Source organism: Babylonia areolata, chromosome 21 (assembly GCF_041734735.1).
Source record: "Babylonia areolata isolate BAREFJ2019XMU chromosome 21, ASM4173473v1, whole genome shotgun sequence".
Taxonomy (NCBI): domain Eukaryota; kingdom Metazoa; phylum Mollusca; class Gastropoda; order Neogastropoda; family Buccinidae; genus Babylonia; species Babylonia areolata.
Window position 1 is genome coordinate 33,920,159 of NC_134896.1, and position 15,000 is coordinate 33,935,158.

Genomic DNA, 15,000 nt, shown 5'->3' on the forward strand with positions numbered 1-15,000 from the left:
CAATCGGATTTCTTTCCCAAACATTTTTATTCAAATTTTACATCATGAAACACACACACAAGCATACACGAGTAACTTCAGTGAATTACATCCATGTAATAGAAAGATGGAGACGGGAAAAAAGTGGGGGAGGGGAATATCACAACCACAAGAACATGCTGGTAAAGGTCGATAAATCAAAATCAAAAATCGGTCGCCGAATACAGTCTAAGAAACTCGACAGACTGTAGGCTGTCAACCTCACGATATTCAACACATATATGGCCATGCTTTAACTCCCAAAGATGCAAACTACAATAATATCAATATCAAAATTGTTGAGACATAATATACATTGCTTATTTTAATTGGTATTGCAAAACAAGGATTTACATGGAGACCATTTGCTGATAAAGTCATTATAAAAAAACGTTTTTCCTGGCTATATACTCTTCCACTACGATCCGTTTTGCCTGTTGTAAATTCCATCATCATGAACATAAACACCCGTTAGATGTATTCCTGAGATGCAAACGAATGAGAAGGAAAAAAAAATCCTCATGGCTCCGTGAACGATATCAGTGAATGCATGTCAATGAAGCCTGTAATATATGTTCATGTTTACATGCCTGTTTAAAAAAAAAAAAAAGTGTTTTTTTCCCCCCTGATATATGTCCTTTTTTGACTCCTTAACATGAATGAAAGTGAAAAAAATGCACTTAATCAAGAAACGCATTATTTATTGATCTGATGTTTTGTGCAGAAAGAAATAGCCGGATGTTCACGAATACAACAGCAACGACGACTATGATGACAAGGACGACGATTATGATCAAATTTGATGACGATTATGATGATGATGATGATGATGATGATGATGATCATCATCATCATCATCATCATCATCATCATCATCATCATCATCATCATCATGACGATAAGATGATAACCATGATAACGATGAGATAACGATGATGATACGCAACAGCAACAACAACAACAACAAAAACAACAACACAAACCCACCCACACACACACACACACACACACAAAAAAAGACAAAATAACACACGCGTGGCTGACAGTTCAACAATCACTTTTGTCATTCGAATGAAGAACATCAGTCCCCACCCCACCCCCACCCCCACCCCCACCCCACGACCCCGCATCCTTCCTTCCCCTCACCCCCCCCCTCACTCCCCCATTCCACACACACACACCCTCTCTTCCGACTCCCCAAAATCAAATTGCAGAAGGAAAGAGAGGGGACTGGGAGAGATCAAATGGAAACGGCAACAGGGGAACAAGGAGGGAGGGAGTGTGGGAGCGTGGGGGAAAGAGAGTGGGAGAGACAGAGACAGAGAAGAGAGACAGACAGAGAGAGACAGAGATAGAGAGCTACAGACACACACACACACAGAGACTGAGACAGAGACAGAAAAACAGAGACAGAGACTGAGACAGAGAGACTGAGACAGAGACAGAGAGACACGGAGAGACACAGAGAGACAGAGACTGAGACAGAGAGACTAAGACAGAGACAGAGAGACAGAGACAGACAGACACGGAGAGACACAGAGAGACTGAGACAGGAGACAGAGAAAGACAGGCAGAGACTGAGACTGAGACAGAGACAGAGAAAAACCCATAGAGACAGAGAAACAGAGAGAGACAGAGACTGGGACACAGAGAAGCAGAAACTGAGAGACAGAGACACAGAGACGCATAACCACACAGAGAGACAGATACAGATGGGGCGGGGGTGAGGGGGATTGGGAGGTGTGTGTGTGTTGGGGGTGGGGGGGGTGAGGGGGATTGGGAGGTGTGTGTGTGTTGGGGGTGGGGGGTGGGGGGGGGGGGGGGGCGGAGGGGGGGACAGACGGGCAGGCGGAAACCAGAAGACGAACGACATTTGACCGACCACAACCAATCAGATCACGTCTCTTCGTGACCGATTTCAATCGGGCCACAACATACAAGGAAACAGACAGGTGTTTCCTTTCCTCCCCCCCCCCCCCCGGCCCCCCCCCCCCCCCCCCCGGCCCCCCCCCCCCACTCCCCCTCCCCGTCTCTTCATTCTACTAGACCGGTGTCAGACACCCAGCTGGAAAGAAAACGAAACCCTCACACTAAATCAGGGACGAGATAAAAAAAAAAAAAAAAAAAAAATAAAAAAAAAAAATAATAATAATAATAATAATAATAAAATAATAATAATAAATAAATAAAAAAGGGGGGGAGGAGGAGGATGGAAACGTATCGAGACAAAAAAAAAACCCAATACTTAAACAAGAAACTTTTCCAAAGGTTCAGAGCAGTCGAGAAGAGAGAAAAGTTATAGACACAACGTATGCGTATTTGAATTTGTGTTGTGACTGATGGAAAACGATCGAAAAGTAAACGGAGATACAAACTGATAAACTCTGCTCTGAATACAACATCAACAACAACAACAACAACAACAAGAGATGACATATAACAAATGGTATGTCTAGCTTGTTCTTAATACGAAGAGAGTGTTGACAAGGTGACCCAGTATCTCCTTAATTGTTTCTGTTGTGTGTGGAAACATCAGGACACACGAAAGCAAGGAAATAAGAGGAATTTATATCGGGACATACATACCTAGTGATTTCACAGTTTGCACGCGATGCCTAGATATTTACAAAGAGAAGAAAGAGACTCATTCAAAGAAGTCTAGGAAACGGTGGACAATTTTGGAGAGAGATAAAAAGAAACCAGGGTGATTTATCAATACGTGGAAATCAAATACTGTCTGGTTGGGAAGTAGACGTAATTCGTTAGTAGGATTTATGTCACTTTTGCACAAGAACTGAAATCTAACCAGATTAAAAATCATTGATGTTTTGTTGACAAATGATCGTACAATTGTGTTGATGCTCATGTCCAATATGTTGATACAAAAATAAAAACAAAACTGACAAAGGCATGGCTATTTAGAGAGATAATTCCTCTCGGATTGTCTGGAATAGAAAAAAAAGATGGAATAAGCAGAAAATACAACGGATGGGAATAAATAAAAGAGAGAACTCGGTACATCTTAAAAACGACGATCTACATCTACATCGGCAATCAATTTGATCCGATCAAATTATCTCTTTTTATCCCGTTTGTAAAAGATATACTAAGGTCGTGTAACAAAGCTTTTACACACTGGAATTATTAGCACCGAAATTATCAATGAACAAACACAATTTAACAATTCCGGGACAAATCTATTTGAATCTTATATAGAATGGAGGCAACAAATACAACCCAGTTCCACAATTTATCTGATGAATCAGTTTTCTTTGATTCAAAGAATATGTCCAAATAGGACCGAAGACCATTCTTTAATTTTTTTTTTTTTTAACATGATAAACAGATTTACTTCTTCGACGATCTGTTAAATCCTGATGGTACAATTACGGCATTTTAAACGTTAAAAAAAAAATCTTACAATGTGCATCAAAACCTTATTGCAAGAACTGGTTGAGCAAGAACATTAAGAAACTATACTGAAAAAAATGACTGGAATGTGGACGATGATACTCCCCACTCATCGATTCCAAAATTGCTCTAATATAATTATGGTAAGTCTGTTTCAGAAGTCTTCACACACAAAAAAAGTTAAGGACCACCTCATTAAAGCATGCGTGTTTCCTATTTTCTTCCTTCTCTTTTTTTTTTTTTTTTTCTTTTTTAAGAACAATGATAGATCTTGTTCTTCTTGGCGTTCACAGCTACACGATTCAGTCCGATTCTGGCAATGAATGACTTTGTTTTCTCCAGATTTTCAGGGCGGCCATATAGTAAGAAGAAAGAAAGAAACAGAGAGAGAGAGAGAGAGAGAGAGAGAGAGAGAGAGAGAGAGAGAGAGAGAGAAACTTTGAAACTTGAAACTTGAAATGTTTTATTGTCATTGCCTGCAAAGGTCTTTTGACAAGGGGGTAACATTTTCACATCAACAGATTACAATAATCTTTATGATGTAAATTTTAAACATTGCAGTCAAAAAAGATTGGTAACACTGACACCATAATTATATATGTACCTAGTATCACTTCAAAGAAAATACTAAGGAAAAAAAAAGAAAAAAAAAAGAAAAGAAAATTCGACCATCCTCTCACATACATAATTTCATGTACTCCTTACTTTCATTCCGGAACATATCAGCATTCAGTCAACTATGGTTAACTATGTTATTATATATTAGAGAGAGAGAGAGAGAGAGAGAGAGAGAGAGAGAGAGAGAGAGAGAGAGAATGTGAATACGAATACGAATATGAATATGAATATGAATGTGAATATTTTATTCAGACTAGGCCATGGCACCTGTCTGAAGGGGTTATTACATGAATATTAAACGGATAGTAATCATAATACCTGTATAGATTCCAAATTAATATAAACAAAATAGAGAGAGACAGAGACAGAGAGAGGGAGAGGATACACTTTACACAGAGTGTATTTGGTCCACCACCTGCTCATCACTGACTACACCAGCGACTGTTTAAGGCATACATGCACAATCAAAAGCTTGGAGAAAAAAAAAACGTGTTTGAAAAACTTCTGTTTCAACCAACAATCTACAGTTATTCACTGATTCATGAGCAAATGGTTTCCATTTTCGTTGTAAAGACTGCATGTGCACGTGCATGAAAGCACCTCAAGTGATGTGTGTGGTGCTCAATACATTGGCAGCATACACCGATGTTTGCTGGAAAATTCAGCACCTCTTCACCATACCCCCCAAGACGAAAATCCGTAATATTTCCCACGCGGTCCTTAACATTTTGTGAACCCTGTATATGACTTCACGTTGATGATGGATGATTCTCTTGCAAAGCGCTGCTGTGAAAAAGAAAAAGAAAAAAAGGGAATGAAAATCTGATTACAGTACTGAAACGAAAAAGTATGATTGATGGTATTTTAAAACACAAAAATTGAGATTGTGTGTTTAATGGCAAGAACCGTTTCTAAATACAGAAGAAGAAAAAAAAAATGTTGTCAAAAGTAACATTGAATTTTTTTTTCTCATGTATGTGAAGCTAATGCAAAAACTATATTTGAAAAGATGGCTTGCTGTTTTTTGTTGTTGTTGTTGTTTTGTGGTGTTTTTGTGTGTGTTTTTAATACAGGAAACTGAATTTATGTGTTTCATGGCAAGAAATGTTTTAAAACCACAGGAAGGATTTTTTAAAAGTTACATTTGAACTGTTGTTTTGTTTTGTTTTGTTTGTTTGTTGTTGTTTTTTTTTTGTTTTTTTTTTGTTGTTGTTTTTGTTGTTGTTGTTGTTGTTTTTTGGGGGTGGGGGTGTTTGTTTTTTGTTGCTTTTGTTGTTAGGGGTGTTTTTTTCTTTTTGTGTGTGTGTAGGCTTTGTGAAATTCATGGCCTCGAGTTGAATATACACCCCAAAAAAGTAAACATCTTTTAAGCGATTATTTATGTCAATGTAACGCTGTTTCAGTCCTGCCGAGGTGCTGGTGACAGACATCAAACAACAACAGACTCTGGAAGCGTTTTTTTCTTAATTAACCAGAATGGGAAATCCTGATTAACAGCTCCCCAAGGATGCAGACAGAGATCATTCTGTAGGATGGTGGGGGGCGGAGGGGGGGGGAGGGGAAATAATGTGAAAACTTCACGGCTTTGTCTGCTAAAAAGGAACTGATCAGGAAAACAAAGAGAAGCTGGTTTACAAAGGGAAGTGAACTTTGTCTGTGTGGATTCGTCTATAAATAGAGACGTGGAATGATAAAGTAATGTTGTGTGAGGAGCGGAAGAAAAAGAAGAATAACAATAACAACAACAGCAACAGCAGCAGCAGACAGAGACAGAGATCATTATGTAGGATGGTAGGGGGCGGGGGGGGAAATAATGTGAAAACTTCACGGCTTTGTCTGCTAAAAAAAAATAATAATAACAAGAACAACAGCAGCAGCAGCAACAACAACAACAAGAACCTGAAGAAGAACAGGAAGAACAAGAATAAAAACAACAACAGGAACCTGAAGAACAAGAACAACAACAACAGCAACAACAAGAACCTGAAGAAGAAGAAGAACAACAACAACAACAACAACAGCAGCAGCAACAACAACAAGAACCCGAAGAAAAACAAGAACCCGAAGAAAAACAAGAACAACAACAACAGCAGAAGCAGCAGCAGCAACAAGAACCTGAAGAAGAACAAGAACAACAGCAACAACAAGAACCTGAAGAAGAAGAAGGAGAACAACAACAACAACAGCAGCAGCAGCAGCAACAACAACAACAACAACCTGAAGAAGAACAAGAACAGAAAAAGAGGCAGCTTCAGTAGCAGTTTCAGTTTCAAGGAGGTGTCAAAGCGTGCGGGCTGCTTCATATGCGCTACACCACATCTGCTGAAAAATAAAGAGCAGACGCCTGATCTTTGCATGCACCCAATCGCGCTGATCAGGCCTTGAGGGCCCTAGCAAGGTAAAGGAAAGAGGCAGAAGAAGAGGAGGAGGAACAGGAGAAGGAAGAGAAGAAGAAAATGGAGGAGCAGGAGGAGGTGGAGGAGAAGAAGAAGAAGGAGGAGGAGGAAGAGAAGAAGGAGGAGGAGAAGGAGGTGGAGGAGAAGAAGAAGAAGATGAAGGAGGAGGAGGAGGAACAGGAGGAAGAAAAGAAGGAGGAGGAGGTGGTGGAGGAGGAGGAAGAATAAGGAGGAGGAGAAAGAGAAGAAGAAGGAGGAGGAGGGGGAACAGGAGGAGGAAGAGAAGAACGGAGGAGGACGAGGAGGAGAAGAAGAAGAGGGGGAACAGAAGAAGGAAAAGGAGAAGAAGAAGAAGATAGAGAAGAAGAATGAGGAGGAGAAGAAGAAGAATGGAAATATTTGAGTTTACAAGAAGAAGAAGCTGGAGAAGATGGACGAGAACGAAGAAGTAGAAGAGAAAGAAAGTACGTTTGAAGAAAAATAATAAAGACGACGGAAAAGAAAAGATATACGAGGTAAGATAAGGTAAGACACAGCATCCATGTCTGTAAATTCACAGAAAGGAGGAAGAGGAGGAGGAAGATAGCAAAATAACAACAGCAACAACAATAACAAGAGGACGAAAAAAAAAGAAGAAGAAGAAGAAATCACATAAACAGCTCTGCGCATTGCTACAGTAAAATGATCAGTAAGCTCAAAAACAATTCCAACTTTACAGTTTCAGGGAGAGATACGGAGAGGACACATCAGGTGACAGTGTGAATGCACGGTTCTTCACATCTGTCGCTCTCTCGGCACCTGTTCCAGTTTCAGTTTCAGTTTCGGTTTCTCTAGGAGGTGTCACTGTGTTCGGGCAAACCCATACATGCTACCCCCCACCCCCCCACCCCCCACCCCCCTCACCCCCACAATCTGTTAGGCAGATTCTGCCTGACCAAGCAGCATAACCCAAACACGCTTTGTCAGTCCTTGATTGCACGCATATATCTATCTATCTATCTATCTATCTATCTATCTATCTATCTATCTATATATATATATATATATGTGTGTGTGTGTGTGTGTGTGTGTGTGTGTGTGTGTGTGTGTGTGTGTGTGTGCCTAAAAGAGTGGGTTTCATCTGCAGAATTTCGCCAGATGCCAGTTGCCTTGGGGTCCTTTTTTTCTCCTTTTTTTTTTTTTTTTTTTTTTTTTCAGAGTGCTAAGTTCGTGCTGCACATGGGACCTCGATTTATCATCTAATCCGAATGACTTTACGCTTGATTTGATTTTCCCAGTCAAACTTGCAAACAAACAAAAAAAAAGTCGGGGGGGGCGGGGGGGGTGGCGAGAGCAGGAATTGAACCCAGACCCTCACAAGCACTGTATTAGCAAATGGACGTGTTCACTATTCTGCCACTTTCCTCCCACACACCCAAATTAACTCCAGCTGAACACTGGTTGACTGGGATATATAATCAATATGGTCATATTTAAGGCTACAGACTATTGACTCTGACAGAGGGTGGGGGTGGCGGTGCGTGTGTGTGTGTGGGGGGGGGTGTTGTGGGGGTGTGGGGGGTGTTGGAAAGGGAGGGATGGGATGGGAGGAGCGTTGAAGTCTTCGGTATATCCCCTTCCCCTGGAGAGAGCAGCCCACCTGTTTGTTTGCTGTTGTTGTTGTTTGTTGTTGTAGTTGTTTTGAGGTGATTTATTTTGTTTGTTGTTGTTTTATGTTGATGTCGTTTGTTGTTGTTGTTGTTGTTGGTTGTCTTTTTGCATGTTTGTTTGTTTGTTTTATGACGCAGAAAAGGTTAGTGTGAGAAGAAAACGACATGATACAACATAGATATGCAACAGAACACAGTACAACACTATACGACACGACACGACGCAACACAACACGCCATGACACGACACAACAGGACCCAACACAGTACAGCACAGACAGCGCAACGCAACGCAACGCAACGCGTTGCATCATATCACAGGACAGCACAGCACAGCACAGAACCAAACAGCACAGCACAGCGCAACGCAACGCATTGCATCATATCACAGCACAGACACAGCGCAACGCAACGCAACGCAACGCATTATATCACAGCACAGACACAGCGCAACGCAACGCAACGCAACACAGCACAGCACAGAAACAGCGCAACGCAACACAACGCATTGCAACATATCACAGCACAGCAACAGCGTAACGCAACGCATTGCATTATATCATAGAACAGCACAGAACCAAACAGCACAGCGCAACGTAATGCGACGCACTGCACCAGAGCACAGCACAGCGCAACGCAACGCATTGCATCACATCATAGCACAGCACAGCACAGACAGCGCAACGCAACGCATTGCATCACATCACAGCACAGCACAGACAGCGCAACGCAACGCAACGCATTGCATCACATCATAGCACAGCACAGCACAGCACAGCACAGACAGCGCAACGCACTGCATCACATCACAGCACAACACAGCACAGCACAGACAGCGCAACGCAACGCAACGCAACGCATTGCATCACATCACAGCACAGCACAGCACAGCACAGCACAGACAGCGCAACGCAACGCAACGCATTGCATCACATCACATCACAGCACAGCACAGACAGCGCAACGCAACGCATTGCATTGCATCACAGCACAGCACAGCACAGCACAGACAGCGCAACGCAACGCATTGCATCACATCATAGCACAGCACAGCACAGCACAGACAGCGCAACGCAACGCATTGCATTGCATCACATCACAGCACAGCACAGACAGCGCAACGCAACGCATTGCATCACATCACATCACAGCACAGCACAGACAGCGCAACGCAACGCAACGCATTGCATCACAGCACAGCAACGCATTGCATCACATCGCAGCACAACACAACACAGCACAGTACAGCGCAACGCAACCTAACACAACACAACACAACAACAACAAAAACCGCAAGAACAAAAAGACACGATAATGCCACTCCCACGTCTTGGGCCAAAGAGCGCACTTCAAAAGCATAAAAATGTGCTCATTTATTCATTTCATTTTCAGGCAACGAGAGCACCTTTTGAGAGAGAAAGAAAGGAAAAATGCAACTTTTTTTCAAGAATTCTTTTTCTTCTTCTTCTAAATATCATAAAGATCGAAAGAATGAACAGCTAACTGTAAAGAACACATTCTCATCATATTGTGCAGTAAATCCTAACGTGCCATCCGATACCCAAGATCATCAAAAGAGAGAGACCGACAGTCTACATAAAAGGGGTTTTTTCATTAGTCGTATAAAAAAAAAAACTAAAAAAAAAACTTGATCTTCTTCTCCCAATGACTCTTCCGACAGTTAAGAGGTGAGGAGGTAGAAGAAGAATGCAACTGATCAGCTCTTTGGCGGAAAAGTGTGCATGCATCAAGCAATGTTGCTTGAAGTGATGATGGAGCGGTTTTTGCCTGGTGGTAACGTGCCCGACAAGGAAGCGCGTACGCGTGTGCACAGGTTCGAATCCCGTATACTGAACGGGAGTTTTACTCCGCCTCTCGTATAACGAACGTGATTTTTACTCCTCCTCCTCTCGTATACCAACCGTGATTTTTTTTTTCCTCCTCTCGTATACCGAACGTGATTTTTTTGTCCTCCTCCCGTATACCGAACGTGATTTTTTTGTCCTCCTCTCGTATACCGAACGTGATTTTTTTGTCCTCCTCGTATACCGAACGTGATTTTTACTCCTCCTCCCACATAACGAACGTGATTTTTACTCCTTCTCCCGTATACTGAACGTGATTTTTACTCCTCCTCGTATACCGATCGTGATTTTTACTTCTCCTCCCGTATACCGAACGTGATTTTTACTCCTCCTCTCGTATACCGAACGTGATTTTTTTTTTTACTCCTCCTCCCGTATACCGAACGTGATTTTTACTCCTTCTCCCGTATACTGAACGTGATTTTTACTCCTCCTCGTATACCGATCGTGATTTTTACTTCTCCTCCCGTATACCGAACGTGATTTTCTTTACTCCTCCTCCCGTATACCGAACGTGATTTTTACTCCTCCTCTCATATACCGAACGTGATTTTTACTCCTCCTCCCCTATCCCCTCCACTGGATCATCGGTAGTGGTATAGGTGCTAGTCCTTCCCGTCAGACGATAAGCCGAGGTCCCCCGTGCAGCATGCATATATTATGGCACGTAAAAGAACCTACGACAGAGTATAAGCGGATGTCCTAGGCAAAATTCTGTGAAATACGATCTACTTTGAGGTTTGAAAAAAAAAAAGAAACAAGTACAGTTGCAGACAGAAAAAAAGATAGGGAAAAATAAATATGGGTGTCGCTGTACTCCCCGTGGGGAAGCAACCAGAATTTGACTGAGAGAAATGTGTTGTGGCCAAAAGCAATGCAATACAATACAATACAATACAGTGCAATGCAGTGCAATGCAATGCGATTCAATGCAATGCCACATGACGCGACAAAGCAGAGCACATCAGAGAAAAGCACAGTTCAAACAGCACAGCACAGCACAGCACAGCACAACACAGCACAGCACAACACAGCACAGCACAGCACAACACAACACAGCACAACACAACACAACACAACACAACACAGCACAGCACAGCACAGCACAGCACAACACAGCACAGCACAGCACAGCACAGCACAGCACAGCACAGCACAGCACAACACAACACAACACAACACAACACAACACAACACAGCACAGCACAACACAGCACAACACAACACAACACAGCACAACACAACACAGCACAGCACAGCACAGCACAACACAGCACAGCACAGCACAGCACAGCACAGCACAACACAGCACAACACAGCACAACACAGCACAGCACAACACAACACAGCACAACACAACACAACACAACACAACACTGCACTGCACAACAGCAATACAACAAAACACAACACAACAACAACGACAACAACATCAACAACAAACAAAAACAACAACAGCAAAAACGACAAGAACACCGAACGACAACAATAACAACAACAATAACAACACAGGACAATAACAACGACGACGACAACAACAACAACAAACGACAACAACAAAAACGACGACAACAACAACAAGCACCACCACCACCACAACCACAATAACAACAAAACAAACGGCAGCAGCAACAACAACAACAACAACAACACAGCAACGACGACGACAACACACGTGGACAGTAGCAACAAGAACAACAAAAACGACAACAACAAGCACCACAAACGACAAAGACAACGATGACGACGACACACTCCAGACTCACCAGGTGTGCCTCAGCCCAGTCGTTCTTCTCCTTCTCCTGCACGACGTACACGATGTGGCTGGGCGCCGCGTCCGGCGTGGACCACGTCAGCGTCACGCTGTGATTGGTCACGTCCCGCACCAACACCACTTCCGGGGTCAGGGGGATAAAGTACCCGGCTGCAACAACAACAAAAATCCACTTCCGGGGTCAACGGCTTGCTGCAAAAAAAAAAAAAAAAAAAAAAAATCCAACTTCCAGGGTCAGGGGGATAGATCTGTGTACCAAGGGCAATACAATACAATATAATACAACACAATACAATACAGCAGAACACTGTTGTTCAGTGTTATAAAAAAAACGAGGGGCCGGGGGGGGCGAGGTTCATTAGCGATCTTAATTACCAGTGCTTACCGTTAGCAGTTTTACACAGTCCATGAAATCAGCGTAAACTTTGGGGGGGGGGGGGGGGGAATGTTAACGCTAAGCAACCTTTTTTTAACGCTGTTGAGATAGCTCATGATACAGCAGTCCAGGTCATCTTGACTTCTGCAAAGAAAGCGTTGTCTTGATTTTGTGCAGAAGCGACACAAGGAACACTGGATTGCTTTTACAGTTGTTGTACCGTTTAGGATAATTATATTCGTTTCTGCTGCTGCTGCTGCTGCTGCTCCTGCTGCTGCTGCTATTGTTGTTGTTGTTGTTCTTGTCGCTGTTGTTGTAGCAGTGGTGGTGGTGGTGGTGCTTCTTCTTCTTCTTGTTCTTCTTCTTTCTTCTCCTTCTTCTTCTCCTTCCTCTTCTTCATCATCACCATCATCATCATCATCAAGTTCTTGATCGTTGCTGCTGCTGTTATTGTTGTTTTTGTTGTGTCTGTTATTGTCGTTACGGTTATCTTCTTCTTCTCCTCCTCCTTCTCCACCACCTCTTCCTTTTTCTTTTTCTTCTTCTTCTTACTTTGTTCATACGTCTTGACTGCAGTGCTCCAAAAACTTCCTTTAAAATGCAAAGGGAAGATTTCCCGTACTTTTGTCGGCTTTCTGAGTTCGTCGAGGACATTTCCCTTCCCCCTCCTCTACCCCCCACCCTTCCTTTCTGTCTTTTCTGCACGGCTACTGCGAAATGATATCGTCCTCAGAGATAACCGCCATATAATTCAACAACAGAACCACACACACACACACACACACACATATATATATATTTATGGATATATGTATATATAGAGAGACAGATAGATAGATATGTAGGTAGGTAGGTAGACAGATAGATAGATAGATAGATATTTTTTGTCTGCCCATGTGGTCAAAACGTCTCGCCACGTTCTAAAGAAAACAGGAAACAGGACATTTATTTGTCAATGAAGGAAATGATGTTTGTACTGAAACGGGCATTGTTTACTCTACTTCTTTTCTGGAACAAATGAATATAGCGTTGGGGGAAGGTTGTTGCTTTTATCACTTTGTTTTCTTTTGTTTTGTTTTTGTGTTTTGAGGGGCTTTTTTGTTTTGTTTTTGTTTTTGTTGGGTTTTTTTGTTGTTTTTTTTGTTTTTGTTATTGTTTTTTGTTGTTGTTGTTTTGTTTTGTTGGTTTTGTTGTTGTTGTTGTTGTTTGTTTGTTTGTTTGTTTGTTGTTGTCTGTTTGTTTGGGGTTTTTTTTTTTGGGGGGGGGGGGTGTTTTTGTTTTTTTGTTTTTTTGGGGGGTGTGTCTTTTAAGCTGAAGTGCGCACTTTCACATACTCGGTTATCTCTTGCTATGTTTCGTTTTGGTTTTTAATCTGTCTGTCTGTCTGTCTGTTTGTTTGTCAGTCTGTCTGTCTGTCTCTCTCTATCTCTCTCTAATGTAAGTGTATATTGTTCATTTTAATGATACTGTTTGTCCAATGTGTATGGTTGACTGAGAACCTTCCTCACCCTCTATCCCCCATTGTGGTCTGTGGTGCGGTGTGTGTTGTGTGTGTTTGTTTCTTTCATTTTGTTCATTCTTTTCCTATGCATTTTACTAACACCATGCTAGTGCCTGTATGCCATGTCTGTGTGTGTGTGTGTGTGTGTGTGTGTGTGTGTGTGTGTGTGTGTGTGTGTGTGTGTGTGTGTGTGTGTGTGCGTGCGCGTGTGTTCCTAATACAACCACTCCCCATCCCACTCTGTCGCAATCTACGTTTCCGCAGTGAAACAGCAACTTAGAATCAGCCTCTCTGGTTTCAAAGAACCATGTTGTGTAACCCGAATGCTGCTGGATTTGAATCTCCCTCACCCCCCCACCCCCCGACCCCCGCACTGGCTGATCGTCGCAGACAGGCACGACTAGGCCTGATGTACAAGATAGCTGGAGATCTCATCCCCGCCATTCCACCCCAAAAAACTTCCTGACCCATGTGAGTGCTGGCCGCAGACGGACGGATACGACCCCCCAAGTATGAGGACTTCGAAGTCTCCAACATCGTCGAACGCCGCGTGGTCAGAAACACTCGTGGCTTCCAGCTACCTATCAGTAACACAGAACAGTACGCACATTCCTTCTTCGTGCGGACAGTGATGGACTGGAACAATCTGGAGGAGAACATCGTCAGAGCAGGCTCTGCCAGCGCATTTACATCAGCGCTTGGCATATCAACATCAAATGCCTCCTAAGAATCTAGACAGCAGAAGAGATTTTAACCAGTTTTTAAACCTGTAGATACCTGTAGTGGCTACTCATTGAGACCTGAACCAGTAGGAAAGACTGTTAGGACAATGTGGTGGCCTTTTATACTATTTTTGCGCTCTCCTAAATCCGTCGCGTTTATAGCCGATGATTGGCTCCTGCGACGTATGCAGCCAGATCCAGATCCAGATCATCAGAAGGACACCCACCTGAGATGGTAAACCCCCCTACTGAGTTTGTGATGTGTTCAGTGAGTGTTCATTACGGATGGCAAATTCAGTGACGGAATCACGCGGAGCGAGGGCCGTGGCTCCCCTCTGATTAACAAAATAAATGAAGGAACGCTCGTCATTATAGTCCTGTGGTGACGTGATTTTTACCATGTCTGGAGCCCTTAAGTGAAATCACGAGAGAACTTTTTTTCTTCTTCTTCTTCTTTTTTCTAATAATAATAACTTCATCGTCTCAATACAAGAACCTATGGTAAACGTTCTTTCTTCTTTGCTGCTCCTCACATCTAGAACAACCTTCCTCATCATATCCGTGCATCCGATTCTATTTCTGCTTTTCGCTCATCACTAAAAACTCATCTTTTTTAAAAACCTATCTATAAGTACTCTCGGCTTCCTTCTTCTCCAACACCACCCATGTC

The 15,000-nt window shown here is 42.6% G+C and overlaps 1 protein-coding gene across 1 annotated transcript in view; it reads right to left on the reverse strand.

The window, feature by feature from the left end:
- LOC143296084 (uncharacterized) overlaps positions 1-15,000 on the reverse strand; it is a 93,095-nt gene that overhangs the window by 31,223 nt on the left and 46,872 nt on the right. Inside the window, exon 5 of the mRNA XM_076607841.1 lies at positions 11,724-11,881. Within this exon, the coding sequence (XP_076463956.1) occupies positions 11,724-11,881 (158 nt within the window). The remainder of the gene's footprint in view (positions 1-11,723; positions 11,882-15,000) is intronic.